Consider the following 17,722-nt stretch of genomic DNA (forward strand, 5'->3'; position numbering starts at 1 on the left):
AGGGAATGGTGTTTACAAGTAGCATTACAAGTGATCTACAGCTACTTGGCGCGTCAAGCCTTCTGTCCCCCCATTACTCCTCTTAAAGGATATCATCATCAAGAACAAACATTGAGCCACCAACATTAGCTGTATGATCATTACCAATGAACATTTTTATGAACAGAAATTTTAGTGAGGGATGAAATTGCTGTAACACAGTGATTTTGTCTAGGACTTCCCCTTAAAAAATTTTGATCCATCTGTACATTTTTCATTTTTGGTCATCCTAGAAACAATTTTGATTGTAACAGACGCTATATAAATAAAGATTGATTTGATTTGACATTCCACTGTTTATTTTGATTGATTGATTGATTGATTGATTGATTGATTGATTGATTGATTGATTGATTGATTGATTGATGATTGATTGATGATTGATTGATTGATTGATTGATTGACTGATTAAAAAAGGTAAATGTGAATTTAAAATACAACTACTGCAAAGAAACTGCAACAGACAAGAGGCAGTTGGCAAGGACCACTGGACAAACCAGTGTATTTAGCGCCTTCTAGTGGACTTGTAACTTCATTTAAAGAGGGAGCAAGAACATGAAATGCCTTATATGTTAATAGCTATTGAATTGGATGCATCAAAGACTGAAGCAAATTTTTGAGCAGCTGCTGTATGAAGTGCACATATGCATGCACAAGTCATTTCTGTGCAGGTGGCTCACTAACCACAAAACATTCTGCATGGAGATTTACAACCCAGATTACTTAATTATAAGGTTTTTTATACAGCTCAGAAAGTGAACTTCAGTCTTTCATCAGCACAACAACATGGATAAATGAGGGCAGACTTTTACCAGCACTAAAATATTTAATTATCATGTTAATGTGAATGCAAAAAGTCTGTTTCCATTCTCTCCATTTTTTGTTTTTACACCAGAGGAATGCTCACAATGAGAACTTTTCAGCATCATGCCGCGTCAGCAGCTTCCTGATCTTTGTGATGTTTCTCAAGTGAAAAAAGGCACTTCTAGAGACTAATTTAATGTGTGAGTTGAAGGAGAGATTTTGGTCAAAGGTTACTCCTAGATTCCTCACAGAGAGACTAGATGTTAATGAGATACCATCTTGAGTGATCATGTGATCTAATCTATCCCTGAGAGGTTCAGGACCAAACACCATGACCTCAGTTTTTCCTAAGTTAAGGAGGAGGAAATTTGAAGACATCCAGGACTTTATGTCTTTAAGACAGGTCTGGAGCTTCACTAACTTCTCTGTCTCCTCTGGTTTCAAGGATAAATAAAGCTGAGTGTCATCAGCATAACAATGAACATTTATCCCATGCTGTCGAATAACGTTCCCTGAGGGAAGCATGTAGAATGTGAAGAGGATTGGTCCAAGTACAGAACCTTGAGGAACTCTGTGGCTAACCCTACTGTATGAGGAGGGAACACCACGGAGAAAAAAAACTTTGTCCATTCTAAGGACCAAGTCAGATAAGAAATCAGAGAAATCAGACAGGAACTCTGAATGTGGCCCAGCAGGGGGCCGATATACAACTACAAATAGAAGTGGCTTTTCTGCCTTCCAGTTCAGATGGGTGATGCCAAGAGTCAGGCTTTCAAATGAACTGGAGCCATGTTTTGGTCTAGGATTAACTAATAACTTGGAGTGATTGCTGCCACTCCCCCTCCTCGACCAGTAACACGAGGAATATGATAATTAAGATGGGTAGGAGGAGTAGATTCATTTAAGCTCACATACTTCTCCTCCTGAAGCCAGGTCTCAGTAAGACAAAATAAATCAATGTGATGATCCGCTATCAGGTCGTGCACTAACAGGGATTTACACAAAAGAGATCTAATATTTAACAGTCCACATTTAATTGTGATATTAGTTTCTCCAACTTGTGCTTTAGTATTAATTTTAATAAGATTATAGTGATTGACCGCTCCCCTGCTCTGTGCTTGGTGAACTTTTAACCGTGGAACAGAGACTACCTCTATAGTGTTAAATATGTTATTGTTGGCAGATGAGGTTTCTATGGAAGCAGCAGAGAGGTGTGTAAGACTACAACTCTGCATCCTGGTCTGGACCCTTGATTGTCAGGTCACTTTGGGTCTAATGAAATTAGCCAAATTACTAGAAATGAGAGAGGCACCATCCCATGTGGGATGGACATCGTCTCTCCTAATCAGACCAGGTTTTCCCCAAAAGGTGCTCCAATTGTCTATAAAGGCCACCTGGTTTTCGGGGCAGCACCGTGACAGCCAGCGACGAAGCGATGACATGCGGCTAAACTTTTCATCACTGGCCAGATTGGCGAGGGGACCAGAGAATGCTACGGAGTCCGACATCGTTTTAGCGTACTTGCACACCGACTCTATGTTAATTTTGGTGACCTCCGACTGACGAAGCCGGGTGTCGTTGGCTCCATCTCGCAAGCAGCCATGAATTTGCATAAATAAAAGCTGAGAAAGCATCACACACCAAAAAAAAAAACATACAACAGAGCAAACCTACAGCCGATGCATCACATTACACAAGTGGCTCAATATAAAAGGTAATTTACATTCACCGAGTTGCAGTTAAACCCTTAAAAGATACATCTCCTGGATGCACTGGGACACATCATCAGTGATGTATCCTGGGTTCATAGGGTGTTTCGGGTCTCACAACATCATACACCCTCGCCCAGGCGACCCAGCCGGGGTGATCAAGACCCGGCTTGTGTCCCAGTAGCAACCCACGGATCTGCCCTTTTCAGCCACAGCCACCTCGTGGCTTTCTCTGCAGCTTCACTTGCAGCTTTAATGGCCCTCTTTTTGGCTGTCCCTGTAATTCCCAATCGGCCAAAGGCTTTACAGAGGTCCTGCAAAGCCTCTACAGCCAACTTCTATGGGCTCATAGAAGGTCCTCCAGCCCCTGCCCCTGCACTCCTCCACCAGCTCCTGATATTTGGCACGTTTCCTTTAGTTGGCTTCCTCAATTCGCTCTTCCCAGGGCACTTTAAGCTCCAGCATGATCAGGTGTTTCGAAGCCTCTGAGATGATGATCATGTCTGGCCGTAGAGATGTTGTTACGATGTGCTGGGGGAATATCAGTTGTTTTCCCAGGTCAACGTGCAGTTGCCAATCAGGAGCTGTGTGGAGGAGTCCCGTTGTTATCTGTGGGCCTGCACGAGGTCTCTCTCCAGCTTTTATGAAGGAGATTGCCTTCTTTGGAGCATGATGGTGTTTGCTGGTGCTAATGGCCAGGGCTATGCTCTCAGCCACTGCTTTGAGTACCTGGTCGTGGCGCCAGTGATAGCGACTATCAGCCAGGGACTTTGGGCAGCTGCTAAGGAGGTGTTCCAGGGAGCCTCTTCCGGAGCAAAGGGAACATGTGGGTGTCTCGCTCTTTCCCCAAGCATGGAGGTTTGCTGGGTTGGGGAGGGCGTCGTAGACTGCCGCCACAAGGAACCGGACGTGGTGGAAGTCTGCCTGCATGATGTTTGACCAGGTAACTTTGCGCTGTAACGCACTCTCCCACCTTGTCCATGCCCCCTGCTGCCGGAGTCCCACTGCCCTACCCACTCGCTCCTCCTCCACGCCTGCTCGGACCTCCTCCTGAAGTAGGTGGTTTCTCTCTTTGCCCCGGGCATGGCTGACTTGGGTCTTTGGGAAGTAGCCCAAGCCTGTTCTTCCTGTTGCCACGGCCCCAACTAGTGCCTTTTGCCTTAGGCGTGACTCAGCCACATCCACTGCCTTTTCTGCCTTCCACTTCCTACCTGTCTTCACCTCAATCCCGGCTGATGACACCTTGCAGTCCCTGGAGTCTCTGTACTGTAGGGCTTCTCTTGTGCGTGCTACCTTAAATTCTTCAGTGAGCCCACTGAAGGGTAGCTGCAGGGTGTTACTTGCCCCTAAACACTAAAATTCTCTTTTTGTGGTTCAGTTAGGTTGATGTGAAAACAAAAGGTATTTCACTCTTCTCCATTCTTTTTTTATACCAGAGGAACATTCATGAGGAGACATTTATGTAGAACATTACCTGAAGTAGAAACAGGTTTGTGATGTATTTGACCACAACAGTATTTAGTTCCACTTTGATGAAACTTTAAAGAATGTAAGATTTCTTTGTTGTCGCAAAGTTTCTCTCTAGACTGTACATTCATCAGATGACAAGGGAGGTTCTTCACCATTAAATAGGAGAAAACAAAGATTTAGTATGAATCGATAATCAATTAAGTCAATTCAAGTTTGTGGTTATTATGCCAATAAAGGCACGTGATTCTGAGATAAAGAACAGCAGCAGCACGTTCTAATAGTCACATAACGTGCTCATGACAGTATATAAAGAGCTTCAACAATCAATCCGCTCATACCTGACCAATATCATCTCACCTGACAGCGAAGACATCCACCTGTTTTCAGCCAGAGGATCTGGTCACTCTCAGCTCTCTCTAGAATAATTCTTCATCTCAACACAGAACGACCTGCTCAGCATCACCATGAAGACTGTGCTGATCCTCTCGGTCCTGCTGTGTGCTGCCCTGGCAGGTCTGACACACACACACACACACACACACACACACACACACACACACACACACACACACACACCACACACACACACACACACACACACACATACACACACAGGATGATTAACAGTAATCTTTGTGTATGCAGCTCCAGCAGAAGTTGAAGAAAAGTCTCCAGGTGGGTGTTTAAGATGTTTGTTTTTATCCAACCAGGCATTCAGATGTGGACCTGACCTCTGACCTCTTTAATATATTCACAGAGATGCCGGCAGGATCAAACCCACAACCAGTGGAGGAACAAATGGCTGCTGCACCCGCCGAGGAGGTAGTGAGCAAAGATGAGAATGGTGGTGCTGGTGGTGCTGAGAAGGAGTCAAAGATGCTGCAAGAAGAGGAGGATGAAGGATCTGATCCTGCTTCCAGAAACGGTAGGAATCATGAAATAAAACAACCTGGTTTGCTCTTGTGTTGTATCTGTGGTCCCTCACAGCTGGGAGGATACATGTGGGTGTGATGTGAGCAGAAGTTTCTGCTGTGACAGCTGGAAAAACAATCAGTCATAATAAAAATGTTCTCTGCAGCTCGTGTTAACTTCTGTCCAGACGGCTGGTTCACTTATGGCTATCGATGCTACATCTTTGTCAATTCTCCCATGAACTGGTACAGTGCTAAGGTACTATTACGACCACTCAAGTTCGGAGGAAGAGTAATTCCAATAATTTAGACAGGGTGGTCCTTTTTTGGTATTCAGCCTTTGCTCTTGTTCTGTCCAATAGGATCACTGCAACAGTTTGGGTGCTAACCTGGCCTCAGTCAGCAGCCCCAGAGAGTACAGCTTCCTGCAGCAGATGACAAAAACCTCCAGCCAGTCCATTGCGTGGTTGGGGGGTTTTTACCTGCAGGTACCAACTGATGAATATCTGGTCACACAGTCCAGAACTGAGACTGAAGTCCAGCTGGTTGTTAAGGTGGTTCTGGATGTCCATCAGATCGATCTAAGATGGATTGTTTTTGTGTGTCAGGGCCGTTGGCTGTGGATCAATAATGAAGGTTTCTATTATACCAACTGGTACTCGCAGTCCTCCTCTGTCAGCTACCCCTGCATGTACTTATCCAGCACCTGTAAGTACAACTGTTACCACACTTCAGGAGACAATGTGACTGCAAAGTTTCTGTATGATGTAGGAAGCAGCATGAATTTGTCTTAATTTTGTTTTCTCTCATTTTTAGATGGTTGGAGTAACACCGTGTGTACTTCTTCACTTCGCTTCATCTGCTCCAAGAGCCCATTTGGTTGTTAAAAATTATTTTTCTAATGTATCATCTATTGATAGAAAAGCCACTACTTTGTACTTTGAGATAATTTTCATTTTGTTTCTGTCATTGAATCTCTTGTTTTGTGTTCATTTTTTGTACATGAGAGCTGCAGACAGTGTCTTATAAAAGAGAAAATGTTTAAAAAAAAATGTGCCAGTTGAGCATCTTTTTTTATATACCCTGCTAAATGAACCTCTAAAGCATGTTTCTAGCCACATTTTATCACCAAAAGAGTTTTAGCATGTAGTGGTCTGGGAACAAACCAATAGCATTTTTCCAGCATATCGTCAGCATAACAATGTCTGGAAAACTCAAGGATCCAAAATTTGGTCAGAACCTGATTTCTCCATCCTTGCCGTTGGCCCAGCCTTTCTTTCATAACTTTTAAACTTTGTTTATAGATGTTGACCTAAAAGCTTTGGGAACAGAAACATAACTTCAGCATTTTGCTGGCTTTATTGTTCAAAGTTTAGAGTGTAGAGTTGAGACCCAAACCATCAACCTCTAGCTCTCCATCAAACAGGTCAGAGCCTCCTAACCACTATGCCAGTCTGAACTTACAGAGGAAAGACTCGTGTATTAAATCTGCAGCTATTTTCATCTCTGCAACTACTTTTTTCCCACTTTTTGTAGTTTGAGCGCTTTATCTCTTTGCATTTCAAAAAAGGCTACCAAGAAAAAAAAATATGGGTTATGATTAAAGTGGCCAAAATGAGAAAATTTAATTTAAACAGATTGTTTGAATGCATCAAATACTGAAGCATCTGCTGTATGAAGTGCTGAGAAAGGAATTTGCACATTTCCTGAGAGCTCAACAGTCTGCTGTTGCCTTGAAGAGACTGTCCACAAATCAAGGTGCACACGTGCATGCACAAAGCATATCTCTACAGGTGGCTCACGAGCCACAAAACCCTCTGCTTGGAGATTTACAACCTCACTCACTCATTTTCTACCGCTTGTTCCTCCACGGGAGCCTATCCCAGCACAATGGGCGGAGGCAGGGTACACCCTGGACTGGACGCCAGTCAATCGCAGGGCTAACACATATAGACAGACAACCATTCACTCTCACACTCACACCTACGGGCAATTTAGAGTTTCCAATAAGCCTAATCCCCAATCATGCATGTCTTTGGACTGTGGGAGGAAGCCGGAGTACCCGGAGAGAACCCACGCAGGCACAGGGAGAACATGCAAACTCCACACAGAAAGTCCCCAGCCTCAGTGCCAACCGGGGATCGAACCCGGGGCCTTCTTGCTGTGAGGCAACAGTGCTAACCACCACACCACCGTGCCGCCAGATTTACAACCTGAATTACTTAATTATAAGGTTTTGAACAACAGCTCAGAAAGTGAACTTCAGTCTTACATCAGCACAACAACATAGATAAATGAGGGCAGACTTTTACCAGCAGTAAAATAATTTAATAATAAACTATAATTATATCAAATCTAACTTTTCATAGAACACGTGTGACCAGAGCTAGATTAATAACAGATCCAGTAACAGATGATAACAGCCCAGAAAAATGAAAAGATCAAAAACAGCAAACTAAAATGTTAAAGGTTCTCTCCACTTAAATGGGTACAAATGTATTAACAAATACAAGAAATAAAGTTAAGTTAAAAAAAATGGAAAAAAAAATGATTAAAAAAAACAGAAAAGAAAACAGAAAGTGAAGATTACATAACACAAAGAGAAAACTGAATAAAAAACAACCAAAAATAATTAATCAAATTTGCTTTCAGTTTCTCTGCTACTAAAAACATGTTTTATCCATGTCCAAGAGGACTTTCTGTAACTATAAATGTACCATTGTCTTTAACTGTAAATTTATTTCGGTAAAGTATCTTAATCAATTGTAAAACTCAAATCTGTGACTGGTGCAGTACTTATCAGCAAGGGCCTAGAAACAATTTTGATTGTAACAGATGCTATATAAATAAAGATTGATTGATTGATTGATTGATTGATTGATTGATTGATTGATTGATTGATTGATTGATTGATCTGTTGCATAATCCGAAGGAGACTTCCTGAAACCATAAGTGTACTTTAGTCTTTAACACTAGAAGTCCCAGAGAGCGGCCATTTGGCCTTTTTACCTAGAAAACCCACAAGACGGCCAATTGGCCCCAAGTCCCCCCTGTGGACACTCATTTTGTTATGGAAATGTGGCTGTTAGTGGCACACGGCCGGAGCCACTTGAACCTGTGTGGGGGAGGGGACATACCTTACAGCTCAGGAGGTTCTTTTGAGAGCAAGCTTTAGTTGTGAGATGGATAAATACCTCAGTGAACATAGCCATAAAGACTTAAACTAGACTATGAGCTGTATGCAGTGGAAAGGATCAACAGGAAGGAAGGGATCAACACACTGACATTTATTGTTAAAAAAAACAAAACATATTTACAAAGAATGAAAAAGCAACTTTTTCCCAGTTTTGGTGTGGAGGGTTGTTGCAGAAGTAATTGTTATTTTTGTGCTAAAAATAGTAAAAAAGAAAAAGAAACCCAAGCATATTTACAAAGAATGAAAAACCATGCATTGTGAGTGAAATACATGTGAGCAGTCACTCACAATCCTGGCACTGCCATTGCTCCTTTCGGCATTTCCCACATGTAAATCGGTAGCAGTCAACACAGCGCACAGTTGCATTATTGTCCCTACATTTAATTTTAGCCTGACACTTGGCTCTTTTTCCGAGTTGTGATGTGGAGGGTTGTTGCCGAAATAATTGTTCCTTTTGGGCCTTTTTCTTACCCAAGTGGGTTTGAGCCAACTCTCTTGTTGTTATGGTCACATGGGACATTCACAGGTTCACAATTTAGAATAGAATGTGTTTTTGTCTGTGTAGATTCTCAATCATCCAGGTCATTGTATCATTGTAGTTTTCTCTGTCAACTGGACTGGGTTTCTTCGCTTGAAGACATTTCGCCTTCTATCCAGAAGGCTTCTTCAGTTCTGAGTGAATGTGTTTTTATTCCTCATTCTCTGTAAGGTGTGACCCCCTCACCCCACACACTGCCACTAACAGCCTCATTACCATAACAAAATGAGTGATTAGTGTATTCGGGAAAAGTGGTCAGGCCAAATGGCCTCTGTGTGGGTCTTCTACGTAGACAGAAAAATGCTGGGACTTCTAGTGTTAACTGTAAAATGATTTATTTTAATGGCACTGTATCATATAATTCAAAGCCTTGAATAGTGCAGTTCTCTCAAGGGAAAGTTATTTGATTTACTAACAATCTAATCTCTTGTTTGGTTAAGTAAGAGTAAAATTAAACTGAATGTGTGCAATTCATCAATTAAAGTAAATGAAACCTAGTAATTCTAAGCTTTTTTATTGTATACAAGTTGTTGGATCGCAATACCTCCCGTATTGTAACTGCTAATCCGCGTGTTCTTTGAATGAAGACTTCAAGAAGAAAAATGCCAATTTCAAAATGTATTTAACAATAGAACCAATTCCAGATACAAATATTACAGAGCTCCGGGCCAGTTCATAACCCTAGCAACAACAGAGTTAATTGTCAGGGCACGAAGTCTGACAACCTAACTATCCCTTGGCCCAGTCCTTTATAGTCACACACATGCAAATTCACAATGTTCATGTAATCCAATCCAGATCCCCTGCTGGGATGGCCTCGTCCTCTTCCTCCAGTCCCATTTGGTGTTGGTAGAGTTCTTCTTTTCCATTGTTTTCCCAGGTAGCCAGATCCCATTCTTCATGCAAATGTGATCATCAACCCCCCTGATGTCCTGTATACAATGAGTGTTTGACACCCCCTGCCTGACTTGCTCCTGAGATTACAGTGGAACAAACAACAATCCTGTGAATGGAATGTCTCTGTTCTTTATTACATTTGCTAATGAGTCTACCTTGCCTAACTTCTAAGAGAAGACAGGAACATATGGTGAAACACATAACAACAAGATAAAGACAATTCTCAACAAAGTACAATAATAAATTAAGGAGCAAATAAAAACTCTGTTGTTTAAATATTCCTCAGCTAACAGGCTACCATCACACACCAATACCAGAGCAACTGTCCAACTGCAATGCAGTTAAACTCTATAAACTTAATTGCTTTTAGAACTTCATTTAGATTGATGTGATTGTCATTTGAGACAACTCCTAACTGAAGTCCAGTTTGAACCCCATACATACATACATACATACATACATACATACATACATGCAATAATTGTTACAATTGATGCACACTTCACCTTAGGAAATAACGCAGACCAGCGACACAGGGAAAAGCCACTCATTATCTTTAATTGCAAATGCTGATTAATTGCAAAATGAGCACAAAATAACAGCAGAAAATCTGCGCTTTACTGGTTTACTTGCCTTTAATGTAATGAACAAGAGTTCAGAGAGTGAACTTTAGTCTGTCGTCTGCATGACAATACAGATAAAGGAGGGCAGGCTTTACTAGCACTAAAACAATGCTAAATAATACTAAACCATAAATATGCCAATTCTGACTTTTGGGTGAACATTTGTGACCAGTTCAATAGGAGACACAATAACAAAGATGAAAGGCTCAGAACAATAAAAGTAAAAACAGAATAACAAATAAAAGCAATAAACGCAAATTTGGGATGAAGTTGAAAAAGAAACTTGCTGTGAAAAATGGACAAAAATTCTAAAATTAAAACCAATAATATGAAGTGAAGATTAGATAACGGAAAAAAAACTGAGTGAAAGTTCTACGAACAAAAATTATAATTCGGATTTACTTTAATTTATCTGTGGATATAAAGATCTTGTTATTTTGATCTGACCCCCTGGAATCATAAATGTACTTTAGGCTTTAGTATCTAAGTGTAAAATGCTGAAGCACATAATTCAAACCCTTTAATGGTACAGTAGGTTGATGTGAATGCCATCTGAGGCAACTCTGAAGTGAATTCTGGAGTTTATTCAGTTTAAACCACATCCTCCAGGTACCATTGAGACGGACTATGGTGTAAATCCGACATAAAAGGTACATTTTACTCTTCTCCATTCTCTGTTTTTACATCAGAGGAATGCTTTTGTAGGGTTTTATTTGAAGCAGAAACACCTGTGTCATTTGTTTGACATAGCAGCATAGCAGCATTTGAAACCACTGTAATGGATGTGAGTTTTAGGTGTTGGCACAAACTTTCCATCTCCACTGTACATTCAGGTGACCAGGTATCGTCTTAAGCAACACATGGGAGAAAACAAGGACTAAGTACAGATCAATAACCAAGGGTTAATACAGGTTTGTGGTTATTACCCCAATAAAGAATATTATTCTGAGATAAACAACAGCACTGCTGCACGTTTCAAAATTCACGTGTGCTCATGACTTGATATAAAGAGCATCAACTCAGCTCGTACCTGACCAATATCATCTCACCTGACAGCGAAGACATCCACCTGTTTTCAGCCAGAGGATCTGGTCACTCTCAGCTCTCTTTAGAATAATTCTTCATCTCAACACAGAACAAGCTGCTCAGCATCACCATGAAGACTGTGCTGATCTTCTCAGTCCTGCTGTGTGCTGCCCTGGCAGGTCTGACACACACACACACACACACACACACACACACAACACACACACACACACACACACACACACGCACGCACACACACACACACACACACACACACACACACACACACACACAGGATGATTAACAGTAATCTTTGTTCTTTGTGTATGCAGCTCCAGCAGAAGTTGAAGAAAAGTCTCCAGGTGGGTGTTTAAGATGTTTGCTTTTATCCAACCAGGCATTCAGATGTGGATCTGACCTCTGACCTCTTTAATATATTCATAGAGATGCCAGCAGGATCAAACCCACAACCAGTGGAGGAACAAATGGCTGCTGCACCCGCCGAGGAGGTAGTGAGCGAAGATGAGAACGGTGGTGCTGGTGGTGCTGAGAAGGAGTCAAAAATGCTGCCAGAAGAGGAGGATGAAGGATCTGATCCTGCTTCCAGAAATGGTAGAATCATGAAATAAAAGAACCTGGTTTGCTCTTGTGGTGTATCTGTGGTCCCTCACAGCTGGGAGTATACAAGTAGCTGTGATTTGAGCAGAAGTTTCTGCTTTGTTAAAAATCAGTCAAAATAAACTCAAAAAAACTGTTTTCTCTGCAGCTCGTTTTAACTTCTGTCCAAGCGGCTGGTTCACTTATGGCTATCGATGCTACATCTTTGTCAATTCTCCCATGAATTGGTACAGCGCTAAGGTACTTCTAAGACTACTACTACTACAACTACTACTACTGCTACTGCTAAGACTACTGCTACTGCTACTATAACAATGCTCTAATCTGTCTAATAGGATCACTGCAGAAGTTTGGGTGCTAACCTGGCCTCAGTCAGCAGCCCCAGAGAGTACAGCTTCCTGCAGCAGATAACAAAAACTGCCGGCCAGTCCACTGCGTGGTTGGGAGGCTTTTACCGAGAGGTACCAACTGATGAATATCTGGTCACACAGTCCAAAACTGAGAATGAAGTCTAGCAAGATTTTCTGATTGTTCTAGATGTCCATCAGATGAATGTAAAAAGTGTGATTGTTTTTGTATGTCAGGGCCGTTGGTTGTGGATCGATAATGAAGGTTTCTATTACACCAACTGGTACTCGCAGGCCTCTGCAGTTCGCTACCCCTGCATGTTCTTATACAGCACCTGTAAGTGCAACTGTTTTACATTACTTCAGAAGATGACATGACTGAAAGTTACTTTACACTCTGGCTATTCTGAGTTTCCTGTGAAAACAGGCATGAATTTGTCTAATGTTTTTTTTCTCTGTCATTTTTAGTTGGTTGGAGTAACACTCTGTGCACCTCTGCTCAGCGCTTTATTTGCTCCAAGACCCCATTGACTTGTTAAACGTCTTTTTTCTTATCTTATCTTTTTTTCTTTCTTAGAAAAGCCACTGATTTACTGTCCATGACAGGATTTTTTAAATAAAAGAGAAAAGGTTTTTAAATATGTCTCAGTTCTGCATCTTTATTATCTATGTTGTTGCATGAATCTCGAATGCACTTTTCTTGCCAACTTTTAGCACCAAAAGTTGGCAAGTTTGGCATGTAGAGAACAATCCAATAGCACAGCAGGATATCATCACCATAATCAATCAATCAATCTTTATTTATATAACGTCTTTTACAATCAAAATTGTTTCAAGGCGCTTTCCAGAATCCCAGGGCCTAACCCCAGACAAGCAACAATGGCAAGGAAAAACTCCCCTTTAACAGGAAGAAACCTAAAGACTACAGAAAAACTACACAAGAATCAGCATAGCTTGTCAGCTTGATGAGGAGAGGAGAGGAGAGGAGAGGAGAGGAGAGGAGAGGAGAGGAGGAGAGGAGAGGAGAGGAGAGGAGAGAGGAGAGGAGAGGAGAGAGAGGAGAGGAGAGGAAACCATGACCCAGTGGGGTGACAGAGGCCTGTCAGGTGATCATGTTTCTGGACCCCGGCAGCATTGGCCTATAACATAGCATAACAATGTCTGGCAAATATAAGGGTGCAAATTTTGGTCAGAACGTGATTTCTCTATGGTATCCCGCACGGATACCAGTCTGGCATTTTCGGAACTCCACCTGCCTGTCTTCATGGGTCTGTCCACTACCAGTTGGGGCGGTTTGCTCCTCAGTTTCACTCAAATCCCGATCTGCACAACTGACTAACATCTCCGGTCAATCAACTCACCTGCCTTCCACCTTAAAAGCTTGGTTCATGCTCCTATCATTGCCAATTCTTTGTCAACCCTCCGTGTTACAGCAACGGCTCCCAAATCTTTCGAAGAACAAGAATGCATTGTGATTCCTGTTTAGTGCATTGAATTCAATGCATGCTTCATTTCCTGAATGAACCACCCGACTGGTTCGAAGTCCAAGCATTTGATTGACTGACATAATTTCAGGCAGGTTGATAGATACCATTGATAGATGATTTTCTTACTAATATTAGATTATGCGGTTTTTATCTATAGTCTGGGAATTACGGTAGATACAGTCGATAAGATAGATAGATAAAACTTTATTGATCCCACATCGGGGAAATTCACGTGTTACAGAAGTAGCCAGTGATATACAACACTAAAAGAAAAAAAATATTTTGTTATGTTATGTACCTTATACATTATATACAGAGGGGGGAAATATATACAGAAGGGAATATTAGACTATATGAAGAAAAATGAATGTGCAAATAAGAGATGTGCAAATAAGAGATTCCGGAGGTAGTATGATTTTTGATGTTTGAACACATACAATTTTTATATCCGTACTAAAAATGTACAATTTTGGGTTGTTGTCGGAGAGTTGTTGCTGTTAAGGTGTTATTGGTATTGTGTTCAGTTGTTAAACTAGTTCATTATGGAGTCAGCTGGGAAGAGAGGCTGTTCTGACATGTGGGAAAACTGACACTGCTGATCAAGTAGGTGTACTGCGCAAAAGTAAAAGTTTCACATCAGGCAGAAACTACCTACAGCTATGGTGTATCTGCCATGTATATTAACTAAGAGCTGTTTTATGTGCAAATAACTTTTCTACAGGTCCGGTGATTGGTGTGTTCAACTGAGCTGAAATAGCATGGTAATACTTTGTCCATGGTTGCATACTTTACTGCCAAACATGGAGCTGCTGGAAAACAGGGTAACACAAATCAAGGTAGGCTATGTAATAATTTTATTATTAACTAGAAGCAGTAACACAGTTTGGTGTGGATATTTTCCATGGGCCTGTTTTATTGAAATATATTTTGTCATTAATTTGCTTTGTTGATGTTTGTCTTTCATATATTAACCTTTGGACCGAGATGCACCAGATGCAAGAAGAGCAGGGAATTACTGCAGCCAGAGTTCTGACAGGTATTGACAAAAGAGATCACATAACTCATAAACACACAACACACATAAAGTCCTGGATGTCTTCAAATTTCCTCCTCCTTAACTCAGGAAAAACTGAGGTCATGGTGTTTGGTCCTGAACCTCTAAGGGATAGATTAGATCACATGATCACTCTAGATGGTATCTCATTAACATCTAGTCTCTCTGTGAGAAATCTAGGAGTAACTTTTGATCAAACTCTCTTCTTCAACTCACACATTACATTAGTCTCTAGAAGTGCCTTTTTTCACCTGAGAAACATCGCAAAGATCAGAAAACTATTGACGCGGCATGATGCTGAAAAGTTAGTCCATGCATTTGTTACTTCCAGGCTCGACTATTGTAACTCTTTATTATCAGGGTGTCCAAACAACTCTTTAAGAAGCCTCCAGCTGATCCAAAATGTATTGACAAAAGAGATCACATAACTCCTGTACTGGCATCTCTTCATTGGCTGCCCGTTAAATTTAGAATAATTTTTAAAACCCTTCTTTTGCCCTACAAGGTCCTCAGAGGCCTAGCTCCATCCTACCTGGAGGAGCTAGTGATACCTTATCAGCCCAATAGACCGCTCTGCTCTCAGAATGCTGGTCTACCTGTGGTCCCCAGAGTTTCTAGGTGTAGAATGGGGGGCCAAGCATTTAGCTACCAGGCCCCCCTGCTATGGAACCAGCTCCCTGTCCAGGTACGGGAGGCTGACTCTATCGCTACTTTTAAGATCAGACTTAAAACCTACCTCTTTGAAAAAGCTTATTGTTACTAATTCTGTAGTTCCAGTTATTATCATAGACAGACAAATTATCATACTTAGGGGGTCGTCTAATCATTAGGTTAACCGGAGATGTTAGTCAGTTGTGCAGATCGGGATTTGAGTGAAACTGAGGAGCAAACCGCCCAAACTGGTAGTGGACAGACTCATGAAGACATGCAGGTGGAGTTCCGAAAATGCCAGACTGGTATCCGTGCGGGATACCATAGAGAAATCAGGTTCTGACCAAAATTTACACCCTTATATTTGCCAGACATTGTTATGCTATGTTATAGGCCGAGGCTACCAGGGTCCGGAAACATGATCACCTGACAGGCCTCTGTCTCCCCACTGGGTCATGGGTTCCTCTCCTCTACTTTCCTCCTCATCAAGCAGAATAGTTATGCTGATTCTTGTGTAGTTTTTCTGCTTCTCCCCCCCCTTCTGTATTCATTTACAGGTATCGCCGCCTTCGGAGCTGCATGACGACCTCCGGCCCCGCTGACCCGCTGTATAAATAGTGTATCTTTGTGTGTGTTTTTGTGTGTCCTCTGTGCCCATCCTCTCCTCCCCTCTCCTCTCCTCTCTCTCTCCTTCTCAGTCTCCCTCTCCTTCTCCTTCTCCCTCTTCTCTCCTCTCCTCTCCTTCTCCTCTCCTCTCCTCCTCTCCTCTCCTCTCCTCTGCTCTCCTTCCCTCCCCTCTCTTTCTCCTCTCCTTCTCCCCCTCCCTCTCCTTCTCCTCTCCTCTCCTCTCTCCTCTCCTCTCCTCTCCTCTCCTCTCCTCTCCTCTCCTCTCCTCTCCTCTCCTCTTACCCAGCTGGCCATCAGCAGGAGGGCCCCCCTACATGAGCCTGGTCCTGCTAGAGGTTTCTTCCTGTTAAAGGGGAGTTTTTCCTTGCCACTGTTGCTTGTCTGGGGTTAGGCGCTGGGATTCTGGAAAGTTGAAACAATTTTGATTGTATAAGACGCTATATAAATAAAGATTGATTTGATTTTGAATGTAACAGTAGATGTGCAGAAGTACAAGCGCAATCCACCTCTACCTAGATCAGAGGACCCACTAGCCTACTGGCTTAACCACAAACATTTTTACCCCAACCTTCTCAGACTGGCCAAAAGATTTTCATGCACACCAGGATCTTCTGCGCCCTGTGAAAGAGTGTGCTCCAAATGTGGAGAAAAAGAAAAAAGAAACCAAATACTGTGTAAAAAATGATGATACTCAGTAAAAATGTTTGAGTGCCCCCACATAATCCCCACATTGGTACCCAAGTATGCTGCATTTTTCCTATCATTTTGTGAAGGAGAAAATGTTAAAACACTCATCAATGTTTATTTGTCCTCAGAACAAGTAATTCAGTCTAGCATGTTTTTTTTTTTAAAAACAAATCAAAGATCAAACTCTACTGTAGCTTGTGCACCTGCTGTTCACCAGCTTGTCTAATTCAATTTGGCTGCAACCAGGCAGTGCCTTAATCACCTTTTGCCAGGAGAATTCACTATAAATGAAGCTTTGAGTAAATAACCTATTTTGGAACAAAATGGGTCTTAAGTGGTTCATGACTTCACAAAAGCTTCTGTTGCCCATCACTAAAAACTACCTGGTTTGCTTTTGTAGCTCTGTTCTTCAAACACGTTTCTGCTTACTGGCTATTGTCACACATCAAACCCAGAGGTGTGACTGAGCAACTGTCTTCCTGAAGTGCAATTAAACTCAAAAGACTTAATTAGAGTTCCTTTTGATCAGAACCCATCATCCCAATTGTCATAAAGATAGACTATATTAGTAGTGAGTCTGAACTAAAAGGTACATTTCACTCTTCTCCCTTCAATGTTTTTAGAGCAGGATGTTTATGAGGAGAGCTTTCTGTAAAACTTTATCTGAAATAGAAACACATTTGTACACAGTAATTGGTTCTACTTTGATGTGGCTCTGGTAGATGTGATAGTCACCTCGATGTTGTTGTAAAGTTTTCGTCTCGGCTATACATTATTAGGGGACTATAAAGTTCTTCGGCAACACATGGGTGAAAACAAAGACTTCATTTACATAGATAATATCTCTACTGCATCAGTGCACATGGTAAATGTCAGATAAAAGAGCCTAAAGGTCAGGCTGAAAAAGCTATAAAAGTGATATTTCTGTTTGCAAAGGGCAAAAGTCACTGAGAAGAAACGTGTCAGAAAGATATTGAATTTGTGAGCAATAAAATCTTGTTTAAACAGGCTAATTTGTCACATTATCAACAAAAGAGT

At 41.6% G+C, this 17,722-nt stretch overlaps 2 protein-coding genes across 3 annotated transcripts in view; both read left to right on the top strand.

Annotated features, from left to right (window-relative positions):
* The first annotated feature begins 3,818 nt into the window (after window positions 1–3,818).
* Window positions 3,819–17,722, top strand: part of LOC130532287 (ladderlectin-like) — a 33,509-nt gene continuing 19,605 nt past the window's right edge. Inside the window, exons 1-7 of one of the 2 annotated variants that reach the window (XM_057044839.1) lie at window positions 3,819–4,535; window positions 4,668–4,697; window positions 4,780–4,947; window positions 5,101–5,192; window positions 5,296–5,421; window positions 5,542–5,641; window positions 5,750–5,960. In XM_057044839.1, coding sequence (XP_056900819.1) covers window positions 4,487–4,535; window positions 4,668–4,697; window positions 4,780–4,947; window positions 5,101–5,192; window positions 5,296–5,421; window positions 5,542–5,641; window positions 5,750–5,820 — 636 coding nt within the window. In that variant the 5' untranslated portion in view covers window positions 3,819–4,486 and the 3' untranslated portion in view covers window positions 5,821–5,960. Of the gene's footprint in view, window positions 4,536–4,667; window positions 4,698–4,779; window positions 4,948–5,100; window positions 5,193–5,295; window positions 5,422–5,541; window positions 5,642–5,749; window positions 5,961–17,722 lie in introns of those variants that run through there. The other variant, XM_057044838.1, reaches the window with a different exon arrangement.
* On the top strand, window positions 10,917–12,798 carry LOC130532289 (ladderlectin-like). Its single transcript, XM_057044842.1, has 7 exons — window positions 10,917–11,392; window positions 11,546–11,575; window positions 11,658–11,825; window positions 11,980–12,071; window positions 12,167–12,292; window positions 12,416–12,515; window positions 12,647–12,798. The coding sequence occupies exons 1-7, from the start codon at window positions 11,344–11,346 to the stop codon at window positions 12,715–12,717; spliced, it is 636 nt and encodes a 211-aa protein (XP_056900822.1). The 5' UTR covers window positions 10,917–11,343; the 3' UTR covers window positions 12,718–12,798.

The sequence above is a fragment of the Takifugu flavidus genome, chromosome 10, assembly GCF_003711565.1.
Source record: "Takifugu flavidus isolate HTHZ2018 chromosome 10, ASM371156v2, whole genome shotgun sequence".
Lineage (NCBI taxonomy): Eukaryota > Metazoa > Chordata > Actinopteri > Tetraodontiformes > Tetraodontidae > Takifugu > Takifugu flavidus.